The sequence below is a fragment of the Amphiprion ocellaris genome, chromosome 5, assembly GCF_022539595.1.
Source record: "Amphiprion ocellaris isolate individual 3 ecotype Okinawa chromosome 5, ASM2253959v1, whole genome shotgun sequence".
Taxonomy (NCBI): Eukaryota; Metazoa; Chordata; class Actinopteri; family Pomacentridae; genus Amphiprion; species Amphiprion ocellaris.
This window is the reverse complement of record NC_072770.1, coordinates 32,304,240-32,319,809: the sequence shown is the minus strand read 5'-3', so window position 1 is coordinate 32,319,809 and position 15,570 is coordinate 32,304,240. Positions and strand designations below refer to the sequence as shown.

Genomic DNA, 15,570 nt, shown 5'->3' with positions numbered 1-15,570 from the left:
AATGTTGCAGTTTGTTCCTCAGAATAGTAATATTAGTTTTTCAGTGTTTGAATATTTAAATTAGGTAATTTGTTTAAGGGAATAATTTATAGTTTGGACCAACCTACTAATCGGTATAACGGTCGTTAATTGTCGGATCCACCTTAATAACTGGCTGATGCCGATTGGTCCATCCCTCCAGCACGCGCTTGCCTTTCTCTCTCTTGGCTGGTCAGCTCGCGCACAAGAGACGTTGATCCGGCAGTTGGTTCTTTGCTAAGTTTAAAAGTACTACAGTTCCTCTGCACACCGGACCGCTACCGACACAACGCCAGCTACAGCTCGTCTACCGGGTCCGCTCTTTTTCCCAGAGTCGGTTCCTCCGGACGACACAGACACACCGTGAGTTTTTCCTTCTTCCAGCGGATTGATTTCGGGACTCAATTCGGGTCCGATTCGTTTTTCCGGGTCGGCTGTTACTGGACCGCAGCCTGTTTGGGTGCCACCAGAGTGAGAAAAACTGCTTCAACCGTCGGCCGACGCTTGTTTTTCTCCTCCCCGACCCATTTTTCAGTTGTTTTTTTCACCACCGCAGTTGTCAACTTGGAGCCCTGTTGGGAAATTGACAAACCCCCCCTGAATTCCGTTACCGACACAGGACGTGATTTGGACGAGGATCCGCAGAGTGGAGGTAACGTCTTTTCCTTTCTCTCGCTCTCTCAGTTTTTTTCTCTTTAACTTTCCTCCGCTTTCCTTCAATTCACTTGTGGTTAAAAAGACAAACACCGTAGACGGTCGTCTGACCGTTAAAGTGACATTTTAACGTGTTTTTCGGGGTTCCGTCGTGTCCCCGGTTGTGTACACTGCTCAGCATCCAGGTAATGGTCAGAACTGCCGTTTATTTACCTGGACACCGACTTGTTTGCAACAGATTTGGGATTTTCCACAGGTGTTAACGAGCAACTATCCCGTTTCGGTACGTTAAAACCTCGGATTTGTTGTATTTTCCGCTTTTGAAAATCATGTTAAGTATTTGAACCCCTCAGAGGCTCGTTTTTTTTCTTTTACCGGATTCTGGTCGTCTAACGTCCCGACAGGACCGTTAGACGAGCACGTGCCTGTCTCTGGTCTGTAGTCAACGCTGTCAGCCGTTGAGTACCGACAGCTTAACGTTTCTTTCTCTTTTTTACGCTAGTGTCTGTCTGCATCTGTCGCTAAAGTTGGCATTTCGGTGAGATGAAATGTTTTTCCGTGTTGTGGAGGTTTGCTGAGCAGGAGAGTCGCTGTCAAAGATTGCGCAAAGCCTCTTAATATGTGCAAACTTATTAAAATATGTTGAATTTGAGGTGGTTCTGAAGGAGGTGGAGAAACAATGACTTCACTGTTTGCTGCATCCAAATGGGAAAATGGCCAGTTGTGATAAGACATTTGTTCTTTGCTGTCATTTTCTACCAAATCTTGCACATCTCTGTATTTACAATTTGGATTTCAGGGAGGACGCAGATAATTAGCTATGCACTGATGTGATGTACACAAAATATTAGCGCAACAGTTTGCCTTAATCCTATTGAGTTATGTTCAACCAACAAACTACACTGCCATAGGAGTGTCAGCTTTTCCTCTACAACTGAAGGCTCTTTATTTATTGATTGGTACTTTTTAAGTTGAGAAAATATGTTGCCGTTTAAATTTTCTATAGTAGATTTTAAGCTTTTTCATGTTTTTGTTCGATTGTTGCATCGGAACTTTGCATATACCAGGCAGCTACAAACATCTGACTGTGGGTCAACAGCAATGTACCTATATGTGGATGTGTTTGTTGGTGCTTTCCATGAAGTTGGGCTGAAACTTGGTTGGTGAAAAGGTCATTTGGACTTCACTCAAAGACATCACAGCACAATTCATCATATGAACGAGCTTTAAATATCAGAAGAGTCCAAATTTTAACCCGGTAGTTGTAGTTTGATGCTCTGCTGCTGAGATGAAATGACTAACAAGAGAGAGCAGTTAATCTGTTTTCATTCAGGTAATTAGATGTAGTGTTTATACACACACACACACACACACACACACACACACACACACACACTCTAGAATAGACAGTGGGGCATCAGTCAGGTCGACTACACTGTCCACTAATGCAACCACTCAGTCAGGAATCCCAGAAATGAGCCATCTGCATTAAACTATAAAGTTTGTGTTTGTTCACACAGCTATGAAGGTTGGTGCAAACTGAGCTTTTTTCTGCTTTAAATGTCTGCCACTGTTTCCACAAGTTTATCACTCGCTGCAGCATCTCTGTGTGACTGTCGGGTAAAGCTGATAATGTGTCACAGGCGGACTTAATATTTTTGTAAATCTGAAAGTGTAACTTCTCAAAATTTTAGTTATGTGGTTTAGTGTGTATGTTCTGTGGTCCAGTCAGTAAATGTTTTCAGCTTGCTGTATTTAAAAACACACAATCTGAAGGTTGAGCTGTCTTTTAACTCCCTTGTGTTTTTTTTTTTTTTTTGGTGTTACCTCTTTGTGCAACTTTATTCCATAACACCCAGACCTGATTGCTACAATCTACTTTCTTCACTTGTCCCTCAAGAAAAAGATGTTTGCATTTGGTTGAAAATGCAACAGCCAGAGTCCTTCCTGAAGCGATAAAGTCATCTCTCGGCTATCCTGATGTCTTGGATGGCTTTGACACTATTCAATAAAAATCTTTCAGGATTAGAGTCTCTGCTCTCAGAGCTCTAATAATCTGAGAAGAGAAACTCTTCCCTAATTGGCCAAATTATCTCTACACTATTAATTAGAAAAAAAATCAGAGGGAATCCTGAACTCATCTGTCTGCAGATGACGATGTTTGGTTCCTGCGTGTTCAGTTTCTAGTCTGGATGTAGTTTCTAAAAATCTTGTTTCTGTTTCTTCTGCAGCGTGACGCCAGTGGAACTTGTTTACTCCACTGTGAGAACCACATTACCCTCAATTCCTGCAAACTGACAATACAGTCAGAGTTTACTAGCTCTCTTTACTAGATACTTTCAGAGGATAAAACTGCTGTGAAGAGGACCAGAATGACCAACAACACAGCAGACGACCCTCCGGGGAATTCGGTTGCAAAAGGCAACCATGATGGCGACTATGGAGTGAGCATGATGGAACTGAGGAGCCTGATGGAGCTGCGGGGTGATGAAGCTGTCAACAAGATACGGGACACTTATGGAGATGTGCACGGAATCTGTCGCCGCCTCAAAACATCATCTGTACAAGGTAAGACCTGCCCATTTCACCAAACCAACACATATTGCACTTATATACTTATATACTTGGTCTTATGTATAAAGATAATCATAAGATTGATGATGATTATTATTATTAATAATCAATTTATTTGAAAAGGGACCGTGTACAGTATTAAACATCAATGTTGCTATTTGATGTATTGCACCAGAGTTAGCTTTAAGCTAATGTCCATTTGCAGTCCCTTGGCAGATCACAGCTTATGAATCCTGCTGTTGTGAGGATGACAGGGAGCGATCAAAAGCAAAGATGCAGCAGAAACAGTTTGTGTCAAGTTCAACGTTATTACGTCAAATGTAGCCTACGATAGTTTAACAGCTGACATTATTATTATTCATGTTTTATTATTGCTGAGTCACGTTAAAATTCACTTCTAGAAATCAATCACTTAATCTTCCAATAAAATCATCGCCAATGTTGATTGGCCAACCAGACAAAGCAAAAACATGTGTGTAGGTCAGTTCCTCATATGTGATTAACCGCTGCAGCACCTGTTCGCAATGCTCTAATGTGGATCAGACTGACTGCTCAACCTCGAATATTCTCAATATCATCGACCAGCTGCTCATCCAAACTGCTTCACACCCAACACTGACTGCTGTGGGCTATTGAATCACTAAAACTCTGACAGGGAGAGTTATCACTATCCGTCTCTCTACATGGCTCTGACTATACTGCAGTTTAGTGCTGCACCTGAGAATTATTTTTGATGTTAATTTAACTATTGTGTTTCTTCATTAGTCAATTATTGTAATGACTTCTTAGTTACTTCAGAGTTGTTTTTTTTATTGCTTGATTGATAAAAGTCACTTTACTTAAGATAAATATCAGGAATGTTTTTTTTTAGTCCTCTCTTTATTACATCTAATTTCCCTGTCACTGCTTTGTTATGATGGTAATAATATTAACAGCCAATTTGTCAGATTCCCGATCAGAAAACAACTCAACCTGTAATTCACTGTATGTCGTGTGTTGTGTGTTCTTCTGGCCTTCAGATACTTGACTTGAAACTTACAATGGTTCTGACATGGGCTCACTTGATCACTTCAGGAATGGGTAGATAAGATAATCATTAACAAATGTATTTTTTCATCATAATGGAACAAAAATAACTGAAACGATTAACAGCTATAATTTAACAGTAGTTTAAACTTAAACACATACATATAAAAATCAAAGAATCTCTCCTGAATTTATTAGTAGGATGGACCAGTGTGAATTTAGTGGTTGCTAGACTGTAAATGCAGCCAGATGAGGCTCCCTCCGTCACCTCTCTATCAACAAGTATGAGAACCTACAACAGCAGCTTCTTCTGTGTAAAAATGCAACAGGCTCTTTCTAGTGTCAGTGTTTTGTTTGTCTGTTTTGGGCTACTGTAGAAAATTGTCCAACTCACCAGATATAGATTGTTGCTATAAACCTAATTTTAAGGTGTTGGGGGCACAGGGTCATGGGTGTTTTTAGTCACGTCACTAATGATGATCAGCACGAAGATCTCAGTGGAACTTGTTGTTTAGGCTGTGTGCAGCTCTGCAAGTCACCAGTATATTGATTAAAATGTGTCTGTAATTGTATTCAACAGACACACAGATCAGGAGGTGGCAGATGTCATACGAACAGGTTTGGTAAAGATGGACGCGCTTCTTATTTAGTGGTGATACATGATCAGTTGAATTTCAGTCAGAGCTCCGTGTGAGCCCAGAAAATGGCTGACATGCTGCTGTTTGTTAGTTCTCTCTCCCTCTGTCATCCTTTTATCCCTGTGTGTTATTGTATGCATGTGTGTGTTTGCAGCCATTGGCCCATTCCAGGATTGAAATTAATTCTAGCCCGTTCCCCTAATGGCTCCATAGATCATTGCTCTGCTCCATTTCGTAATCAGAGGACAGTTGTAGTTGCATCCTCCACACAAGAAATTACTCACTTTATTGAAGAAGGTGTAATTACATTTTCACTGCAGAGAGAGGGGTGTAAAAAGTGGAAGAAACTTGAATGTAAGATTGAGGGCAAACACACAAAATGTGTAGTACTGGACAAGTTTCAGTCTGGATTATGTTTACTTTTTGTCTTTCAGTAATATATCATCTGCATCAGCATTATGTACTGAGTTTACTCATATTTAAGATTCAGTCTTCCATAAAGCTGTTAAATTTATGAAATTAAGATTCTGAAATCAAAATAGCATAGGCCAAGATAATGTGACTTTAATAGTCTTCTAGGAGTCAAGATGTGAAATACTAGATTTCTCGTATTGTAATGAGGTTGTGTCCCAACCAAACTCCTCTACTTTGCTACTCTACCAGCTTGCTGTTTTAAATTGACAGTATGACAGTTAGATGGATGGAGGTGACAAGAAGGTCAACAGGGAGAGTGCCAGAGATTGTCATGCTCCATTATCAATATATGGTCAACTCTTTATGTTCCAGGGGTAAACACATTTGTTTATGCAACCCAAACTTATCAGGGAGAAAGAAACTAGTATCACCAAGCTGTCATTTTAGTTACACTCAAGCAGCTGACAAATGATGACAATACAAAAGTGAGAAACATACAAAAACAACAGCTCTTCAGATGCCCACTTGAGGCTCCAAAAGTGTCTCAAGCTCCACAGACCTCTACAAAATGTCCAATTTCACAGCAGAAATAAACAAGTTCACAGCCTGATAGAAAATAGAGTTTTAGTTTCTTTAGCTGATTAAATCATTCATCCCCACTGCAGATGATGATTTTTTTCAAAATTGTATTGACGGTGAAAATTATGTATAGTTAACGGCGGGGTTGCTTTGAATGACAGGTTGCTGCTGTCATAAACTCTGACTGTTCTTTAACTACTGACTTGTCACTTGCCATTCTGTAAGAGAAAAGAGTCTGTCAAAAACAGGAAAGTCTCTGCACAGCTGTGGAGCCATTAGTGACTCAGCTGTGACCAACAGTCATGCAATAAAAATTCTGAGAGTTTTCAGCTGAACTGCATGCTGAAACCTTCACCTAAACACCCTGATGAAGAGTTCTGGTGAAATCAGGCTACTGTTACATGTGTGGTATCATTTGTTTTGCTCAGTTGCTCTCAATTAATAATGTGTCATGTTTGTGTCTGTAGGTCTGGCTGGTAGCACAAGTGATTTGGAAAAACGCCACACGGCTTTTGGAAAGAACTTAATCCCCCCAAAGAAGCCCAAGACATTCCTGCTGCTGGTGTGGGAGGCTCTGCAGGATGTCACACTCATCATCCTGGAAATCGCTGCAATCATCTCGCTCGGCCTGTCCTTCTACAAGCCACCAGGGGGCAACAATGAAAGTCAGTGGTGTCACACTGTAGATCCTACAAATTACAACTTTTTTAAAGCTGATCCCAGTATTTTTAGACTCTGTAAAAAGCTTTACAGTTATAATCCTACTAAGTATCTGCTATAGCTCATAGCCCACGAAGCTGAAACTGATAAGTTGCTTTTACAGCAGGACAACAATCCAGAGAAGACCTCTAAATCATCACAATCTACTTCAAGAAACACAAGCTGAAGCTGTTAAACATCACAATATGCTGACCTGTAGATCACTGAAAGTCTGTCAGTGTTAAACGTGCTGGACATGGCAGATAGTCCAAACATATCTCAGAACTTGAACTGATCTGCACATCCCTAAATAAGGAACAAAAAGACTCTTTGTTGCTGCAACAAGTGTTTGTGAGCTGCCAAACGAGGAGTTACTGAGGGCTGACTAACTTTTGCAGATGTTACAATTACTGTACTAGAACTACGAAAATGAACATCTGTGCCTCCTACCTCACTGAAAAGAAAAAAGACAATCTATATTTGTGTAGGTATTCTGTATTTCAGAATTTAACTTTGAACCTGGTAGCTAACTGGTTTAAGTATGAACCACATAATCTCAGTGTCCACAGATCAACTCCCAGCCAGCTGGACTCTGTTGTACCTTCTCTCATTGCCTTCCTGAGCTTTCTGACTGTAGTTCCCCTTGTGAAGGATGGAGAACTGAGCTTTTTGCTAATGTGATGACTGGAACTGCTATTTTTGTCTGAACAAACAATGTTCAACTTTTTCTCTGAATTCTGCAGTTGCTGTTAGCTAACCTATTTTACGTCATTTGTAGTGGTCAGTCTGTTGATTTTGTTATTTAGTTCTAATTGTCATTATTTGTTTCCAGCATGCGGGGAGGCTGCAGGTGGCGCGGAGAGTGAGGACGAGGCCCATGGCGGCTGGATCGAGGGCGCCGCCATCCTGTTCTCAGTCATCATCGTTGTCCTGGTGACGGCCTTCAACGATTGGTCCAAAGAAAAGCAGTTCCGCAAACTTCAGAGTCGCATCGAACAAGAACAAAAATTCACAGTCATCCGCAGAGGACAGGTTATCCAGATCTCTGTGGCGGAGATCGTGGTGGGAGACATCGCTCAGATCAAATACGGTTTGAAATCCACACACCAAACTGAAGCAGCAAATCTGTGCCACAAAACTCCAGTTTCAAACTCAGTCATGACCAGATGTTCTGCTCTTTGTTTTCTCCCTCTTTAAGATTCATTCTGGTTAGACAACCCTGCAGGTTTCAGCCACATATGCATTAGTGAGACTGCATTAGTGAGTCTGTTGGGCTACAGTCACCTTATTTACGTTTAGTCAGGGACAAATCATACTATTCAGCATCACTGTAAATATGTCAGTTAGACAAAGTTGTTCCTTGGCCAGATATTGAATTAGCCACAAAAGCAATGATAAACTGTTTGGAGTTCTAGTTCATCCCAAAGGCGCTGGATCACAATACGCTAAGTGCTGCTCAAAGGGAATCTTTGGATTTATTGTGTTTCTCTATAATTTCATATTAGAAGGTCTTCACCATTCTTAAGTTGTGAAATGGTGCTAAATAAATACAAATGAAGTTTGTATGGACATGTCCAGCGTTTGGTCAGAAACATTTCTGACCAAAAATATTCTGTGGAGTTCTGGATCTGTTTAATAATTTCAACTCAATAATAGCTATGGAGCGAACAGATTGAGTTTCACTTTCTAAATTTCAAGCAATTTCTGAGTGTCTTTTTTTACTGTCAATTTTTTTTTCTATTTTAGCTCAAGAGAGCATGGGTTTAACATAATGTCTAAGTGTTCAGCCTTCATCAGATTTTGAAATGACTGGAGCAAAGATCAGTGAATAGTGAAGATATACAGAGAAATAAATGAAATGCTGAAGCAGTGTAAGATCCTCCTCACATCCAGAAGCTAAGACGCTCTGACCTCTATCCTGCAGGAGACCTGCTGCCTGCTGATGGGATCCTGATCCAAGGCAACGACCTCAAAACGGATGAGAGCTCACTGACTGGAGAGTCTGACCAGGTTCAGAAGTCAGCAGAGAAGGACCCAATGCTGCTGTCCGGTGAGCGCCACTGTACAGACACATGACATGGACCAGTACTCAACTGTCCTTACATTTATCCTTATGAGCAAAAACATGTTTCATTTGCCTTGTCGGCAAAGACCTCAACTGTGTGGCCTGTATTACAATTGACTAAATAATCCAGCCAAGTGTTGTAGCCCCAAGAATGCCGTTTGGTTAGAAGTCAAATGTCCCATCCTCTTGCTTGTGTTGGATGTGTGAAATATAAATGTTCAGACTAATTAAATTAATTGTAAGCATAGAGTCAAGTGAATATTAAGGCATCAAAGTTTGACTTAAACACAATCTCACAGCACACATGTATAAATTATGCAATGTTCCAATTACGGATGCAAATTTTTAACAGTTTTTCTTATCAATCGATGGTTTGTTATCAATGAATTATTATCAATGAATTATTATTTTAAGTAAGTACAGTGAACATTTTCCGATATGCTTATGAAGCTATTTTAACCTCAAACACAGCTCAGTTCTGTTTGTCAATCAGTTAATTTTCACCGTGTCCTTGCCAATCCCAGTTTGTCTTAAACACATGAGCTCTGGACAGAAGTCATTAACCGTCACGAAAGACTTTGTCGTGGTGCTGCTGCTAGCTAAACCCCCACAATGCAGTCTGCTTGCCAACATGAACTGTTCATAGTGTGATGCCCCCTCTGGTCACAACAGTAACAAAAAAAGCACTCAGAGAGCACAGTACTCCACCAAGGTTGCTCAGTCTTTGTATCATTTCTGACGGATGAAGTTTTTAGTATAAAATGAGCTTGCGCTGAGCACAGGCATGTGTTATTCATGTGTACGTTATGTACGGATACCGAATCATGTGACCTAAGTATGTAGCGGGCGGCGGGAATTGATGGGGCTCAGAAACACCCCCACAATTTAATCAATTTTTCCTTGTATCATATCCGACGGATAAGTCCTGGTGAATTTGTAGTAGGATTGCAATCATGTGATTGTCAGCAGGCAGCTGACGTAGTGTTCACTTGTCATAGTTACAGTTACGCCGTGCTGCTATCTCTCAATGATACAGAAGTCTTTAACAAATCCATGGATCCAGACTATAAGCTGCATCACTGCCAAAATCTAATAAGGTGGTCATTGTGTCATTTCTGACCTTCCCCGAAAATTTCATCCAAATTTGTTAGTCTGTTTTTGAGTAATGTTGAGCACAGAAAGGCAGACAAACAGACGTACAAACGTACCCCAACCATCACACAACTCCGCATTCGTTGGCAGAGAAAATAAAACAGTGAGAGGGTCCACTTGGTGGAACAATCAGGTACTACAATGGCTGATCTACAATACATTTACTGGCATGCGTGTCCTTGTCTTCTGCTTAATCGGTAAAATGGAGCGCAGCATAAATACAAGGACAGGTCTATTCAATGATGCAGCAGAAGAAAAATTAATTGATAATTGATCTGACAATTATTTAAAATAAAAAGAAACAACATAGTAACACAATGCCTGTTAAAAGTAAAGTTTGTGTTGTGCTGAGCTTTTTGAATGTTACCTCAGGGACCCATGTGATGGAGGGATCAGGCAAGATGGTGGTGACAGCTGTTGGCCTCAACTCTCAAACTGGCATCATCTTTACTCTCCTGGGTGCTGGCGAGAATGACGAAGAGGAGAAGGTCAAGAAAAGTAAGATATGAGGCGAAGTCTGTCGCACACATCTCAGAAAACAGAGCCCTTGTTAAAGTGTCGAAGGTTATACGAGGACAGTAAATCTGTGAAGTGTTGAGAGGAAAATTTGACCTTGTCAACTTCTGAATATTTCTACTGTTTGAACAGTGCAAATCGGAAAGATTTGCACATTCTTATCAGCTGGTGTTGATTTGAAGTTCCTCCTGTTGTATTAGTCGACTCTTTCAGCAGGTACAGTTCATCCAGTCTGGGCTGAAAACAGCAGAGTTGTTTGAAAGGTCTAATCATAATTTTTTAGCTATATTTGACTTCAATCTGTCCAAAGAAACATCATTAGAGAATAAATGAGACCAAACATGAGTTCATATGTAGTGATGATGTTATTTTACACTGTGATTGTGTCTGTACATACAACTGAAGTATCTGACCAAAATCAATGTGTACAATGACAAGATGTTCACAAGTCCCTAAACCCTCTCCAGACAAATGTTGCCCATCAGAGATTCACAAACACTACAAGACACATCAGTTTTCTTTGGATTTCTCTACAAGTTAAAGCAGCGTAAATGAGGCTGTGTTGACTTTGTAGGGCTGTATGACTTTTTGTCAACGTGAGCTGCTAGTGTTAGCATGGACAGCTTACTAGCTCACCTACAGTTATAGTCAAGGCATAATCTTGAGGAAATACATCTGATCATAATTTTTTACCAACTAGCTTGTTCCTACAAAAGAAGAAAAATCCTCAATTTCTGCATCCATGACATGAGTTATGAACTGGTGATGGGTTTCACTCTTTACTAAGTCAGTCAGTGGATAAAAATTAACCAGAATATTAGGTGTTAGAAGGAAAGCTTAGCAAGCAGTAAGATTTTTTTGTCTTTTCTTGTTTGCTTTCAAGTGAATAAAATCAGTGAGTCAACACATTGAGCTGTATAAATGTATAAAAACATCTGTTTGCTCGGTCTCATGAAAAAAGGCTGCATCATGGTCTCATTTATTCATGGAGGATTATGACCACTCTACTGAGGAACTGATTTGATATAATGTTGAGTAAAAATGGCAAACGTACCTCATTGTTTGCACACAGTTGCTTTTTGAAGAAGAACCCTTCAAAACCCAAAGTCCAGATGAGCCTTGTACTATCTCAGAGCAGGTTGATGTTAATCAACAGGCTTCTGTAGTCGGTCTCTATTGCTTTTAATTTGCTTGTAATCATGCTAACCCCTTTTTACTCATGTCTTTTTCTTTAGTTTGGTTCGCCTGATCATTTGTTTTTTTCTGGCTAAAGTTCGTCAGGCATTCATTGTGAGCCGTGAGCTCAGCCGAGAGAGATGCTCAGGGTCACATTTCGGCCTCCGGTCACTGATTTAAAGACAAAAATCAGCAGTATTGAATTCCTGAGGTGAACCACAAGACAAGTTTTCAGGTTCACCTGAAAAACTGAAGAACAAAGCATTTACATGAGCATCTAATACATGTGTCTTTGTGAGGGCCATAGATTTCATAGCGAAAACTGCAATTTAAATCTCCTCGTAAACATAAAAAAGCCTGGATCCTCTGTAAGTGTTTAAATAAGTGAGAACTGGTCCAGATGTTCTCACTAATCAAAATATGTCCTCGTTATCAGATGTTTCCTGACATTTCAAAAATGAGGCCTCTATCATCAGTATAATTTGATGTGTATGGCAAGACTCCATTTTTTGCTGTTTCGACAACATGGTGCTTTGGACTAATTTTTTAGGAGCACAAAAACTGGCAAGGCCTCAACGTTTGGTGAACTGTGGAACAAAGACTATTTTTACTTGGAAATACGGATACATCCATATATACCATACTTTTCGAACTATAAGCCCCTACTTGTTTCTCACGCTTTGAACCCTGCGGCTTATACAATGATGCAGCTAATGTATAGATTTTTACGGGCGAGCTTCATGCTGTCAGTACGTTTAGCCTCGTCACATCAGAATGAAATTACCGAACAGGTCACAGTGGACCAATGAAACTGTTTGAATTAAATCAAACGCACTCTCACTAATTTTTTCAAATCAGTCATTTTGCGCTTCTCACACAGTACAAACCTCTCATTTGCTGTCCAAGCTAATTGGCTGACTTGATGAGTGCCAGCTGCACACTTGAGGAATAAAAAGCCTAATGTAGTTCCACTAAAAAATAAATTTCAACTATGCTACATTTAATTTTAAGGGCCTGATCCAAGATGGGTTAGAGCTTCAGTGGTGATCTGATTAGATGTAACCAAATAATCATTTAAAGAAAGCAGAAAAAAATAGTGTATATGAACATTTACTGACCCTGTTTATCTATGATGATAGTAATTGAGAAGTCTTCAGTTGCACCACTAGGCTGGTTGATAGTTTTGTTAATATTAAACTCAGTTTTGGGCTGCATATTTACAGTTTTTAAACTTTGCGTTTGTGCGGAAGGGTAAAAATCAAAAGATCAAAAGGTTTTAATTTTGACACATACATACACACGTGGACAAAATTGTTGGTGCCCCTCGGTTAATGAAAGAAAAACCCCCAGTGGTCACAGAAATAATTTGAATCTGACAAAAGTAATAATAAATAAAAATTCTATGAAAATTAAACAATGAAAATCAGACATTGCTTTTGAACCGTGGTTCAACAGAATGATTTTAAGAAATAAACTCATGAAACAGACCTGGACAAAAATGATGGTACCCTTAACTTAATATTTTGTTGCACAACCTTTTGAGGCAATCACTGCAATCAAACGATTTCTGTAACTGTCAGTGAGACTTCTGCACCTCTCAGCAGGTATTCTGGTCCACTCCTCATGAGCAGACTGCTGCAGTTGTCTCAGGTTTGAAGGGTGCCTTCTCCAGATGTTTCAGCTCCTGAAACATGAATCTGTCAAAAGTTGGACCACTACTAAGATAATAAGATTTTCATCTGATAAAATGCACTTTCACTTCCAAACAGAATTTCTTAAAGCTTCAACAAAAACCACACATTCTGTAATGAAAATGTCCTACTTCATGCTCAGAATTGAGACACAAATCTGTCACTGTGACCCACCGGGCCGACCTCTGAGGTGTTCTTATTTTTTAGTTGTGATGATGCCATCGCTCTAACCTCCAAATCCAACCAACCGTCCTCCATGTCCCATATGATCCAACACATGTCCAGCTTCCTCCACAAGCTGCCTCAACACGCACACATGCACGCGCAGCACACCCCTCCTCCCGACCTCGTGTTGTTGAGGAATCTGCTGGAGAAAGAATGCTTCTTGATGTATATAGAAAGACAAATGGCTCTTGGAAGCTTATCACACTTTTACACACAGAGATAATTCTCAGAGCTGCACTCACAGGCGACCTTTGCTGAAATACAAATCTTCACGAATTTCCAGCCCCCTTTTAGCTTCAGAGCTCCAAGCTCACTCAGCTTTTTAGCCTCTTTTAGCTCCAAGTTTGGGGTGCAGTGGCTTCCTCTCCTTAGTCATGTTTCCAGCAGATGTTTAAACATGACTCGAGTGGGATGATGATTCTTTGTCTGCTGCATGTGGAAGAAGAAAATTTTAGCGCTTAATCTTTAGAACTGTAAGCTTGTAGTGAAGTTCTTTTGCCCTGTATTGACTAGAACATTAGTCAAGTCCCAGTTGATGTTGAAAATACATATCTCAAACACTTCAGGTTTGCTGTTGTTTACAGTCTACACTAACTGAGTCATTGTTAAAGTAAACATCTTTCATGCAGATATTTTACTTTAACCTTTGAATCCCAAGTAGTTTCCAAGTATGACGTCCTGCACCTCTTTTTCTGTGCAGCATGACACAGAATGATAGAAATTGTTTAAAAAATAATAATAATAATAATAATAATAATAATAATAATAATAATAATAAATCTAATAAAGTTTAAAAATGTAAGTTTAATTTCTTTAATTATTTATTTTTAATAAATAAGAAAACTGGAATCAACATCCAGTTTTCCAAGTGTCCACAGTTGTTCCCAACACTGGAAAAACTTGTGACTCTACATACTAAAAATATTTTTACTATTTGTATTTTTAATCAGCCAAAAATTCCCAGAAATTTTGACTGGTAGTAACAATTGAGTCACCAATGGCTTCTTGTGTGTGTCAAAAAGCACATAATTTTTATTTTATTACAGAATCAGATTCCAGCAAACAATTTATTTTTGTACAATTTTTAAATGAAACATAGAAAAGAAGTGATTTTGATGAAATTTTAAGCTTCGATTTGACTTTTTTTGACAGCAGTTCAAGGAATGTCTGAAAGTTCAAAATTAATTTTTTCTGTTTTTAAAATTACTGACCAATATCATGCTTTTTAAAGCTGCCAGTGTGTCTTAGGGTTCAGAAGGTCATTTTTTTTTATCATCTGAATGAAGCATTTTTAGTATCTGCTGAGGAAGTTTAAGTGGCCAAAACACAACACTGATACAAAAGACAGTGAAGTAGTGGAAGAAATAAGTGACTGAACAGTAGTTGTATTGGAGAAGAAAATGAACACTGTTCATTCAGTCACCTCCACTGTGTATTGTTGGTTGTTGATGAATGTTAAGCGCTCAGAGCCGTGATGTTGATGCTGTCAGTGGGAGTTGCACCCTGACAATGTTAGTGGGTTGTTGTCTGTTCTGTCTGTGTATCCTCAGTTTCTTTTCTTTTCGCATTTGACTCCTGTCATTTCTCTCACTGCTACCTCCTTGCAGGGTGTCGCTCAGGACTTTATGTTGTCTTGTACTCACTGTTTGACTCTCTCCCGCTTCTCTGTTCTCTGTTTTGCTGAAATCTCCTGTAGCCTCCACAGCTCTGCAGCCTCAACTACCTCCTCCTGTCTCTCTGTTGTGTTTCTGCATCACTGTCGTTCTTCGTTCTTTGGGGTGATCCTTTCCATTCATCTTCTGTTTGTTAACTTGCTTTCTGTTTGACTGTCAGACACTCCCTTCCCTCTGCCCGCCGTTCTCCCATGGTTCAGTGTTGTGCCTGTTTGCAGTTCTGTGGTTGGTCAGTGGGTGTCAGTCCTGTTCATTTGAAGCTGTGTCAGTTAGTTCTATGTTGTGGCTTGTCTCCAGAGTGCACCATGTGCATAAAGCTCAGCAGATTCCTGGTTTGACTCATCCCCACATCCGCAGTGTTAACTGTCATATTGAGGTCATGCTATGGAGAGAAGACTTCTGTGTGGGGAATTTTTCATTATCATCCTGATGAATGAGGTGATGGCACTGACAGTGGAGGCGATAGAAAC

General features: G+C 39.8%; 1 protein-coding gene across 1 annotated transcript in view; it reads left to right on the top strand.

The window, feature by feature from the left end:
* The first annotated feature begins 219 nt into the window (after positions 1 to 219).
* LOC111563745 (plasma membrane calcium-transporting ATPase 3-like) overlaps positions 220 to 15,570 on the top strand; it is a 33,960-nt gene continuing 18,609 nt past the window's right edge. Inside the window, exons 1-6 of the mRNA XM_023262982.3 lie at positions 220 to 670; positions 2,904 to 3,240; positions 6,371 to 6,568; positions 7,435 to 7,692; positions 8,527 to 8,652; positions 10,192 to 10,317. Of these exons, the coding sequence (XP_023118750.2) occupies positions 3,045 to 3,240; positions 6,371 to 6,568; positions 7,435 to 7,692; positions 8,527 to 8,652; positions 10,192 to 10,317 (904 nt within the window). The 5' untranslated portion in view covers positions 220 to 670; positions 2,904 to 3,044. The remainder of the gene's footprint in view (positions 671 to 2,903; positions 3,241 to 6,370; positions 6,569 to 7,434; positions 7,693 to 8,526; positions 8,653 to 10,191; positions 10,318 to 15,570) is intronic.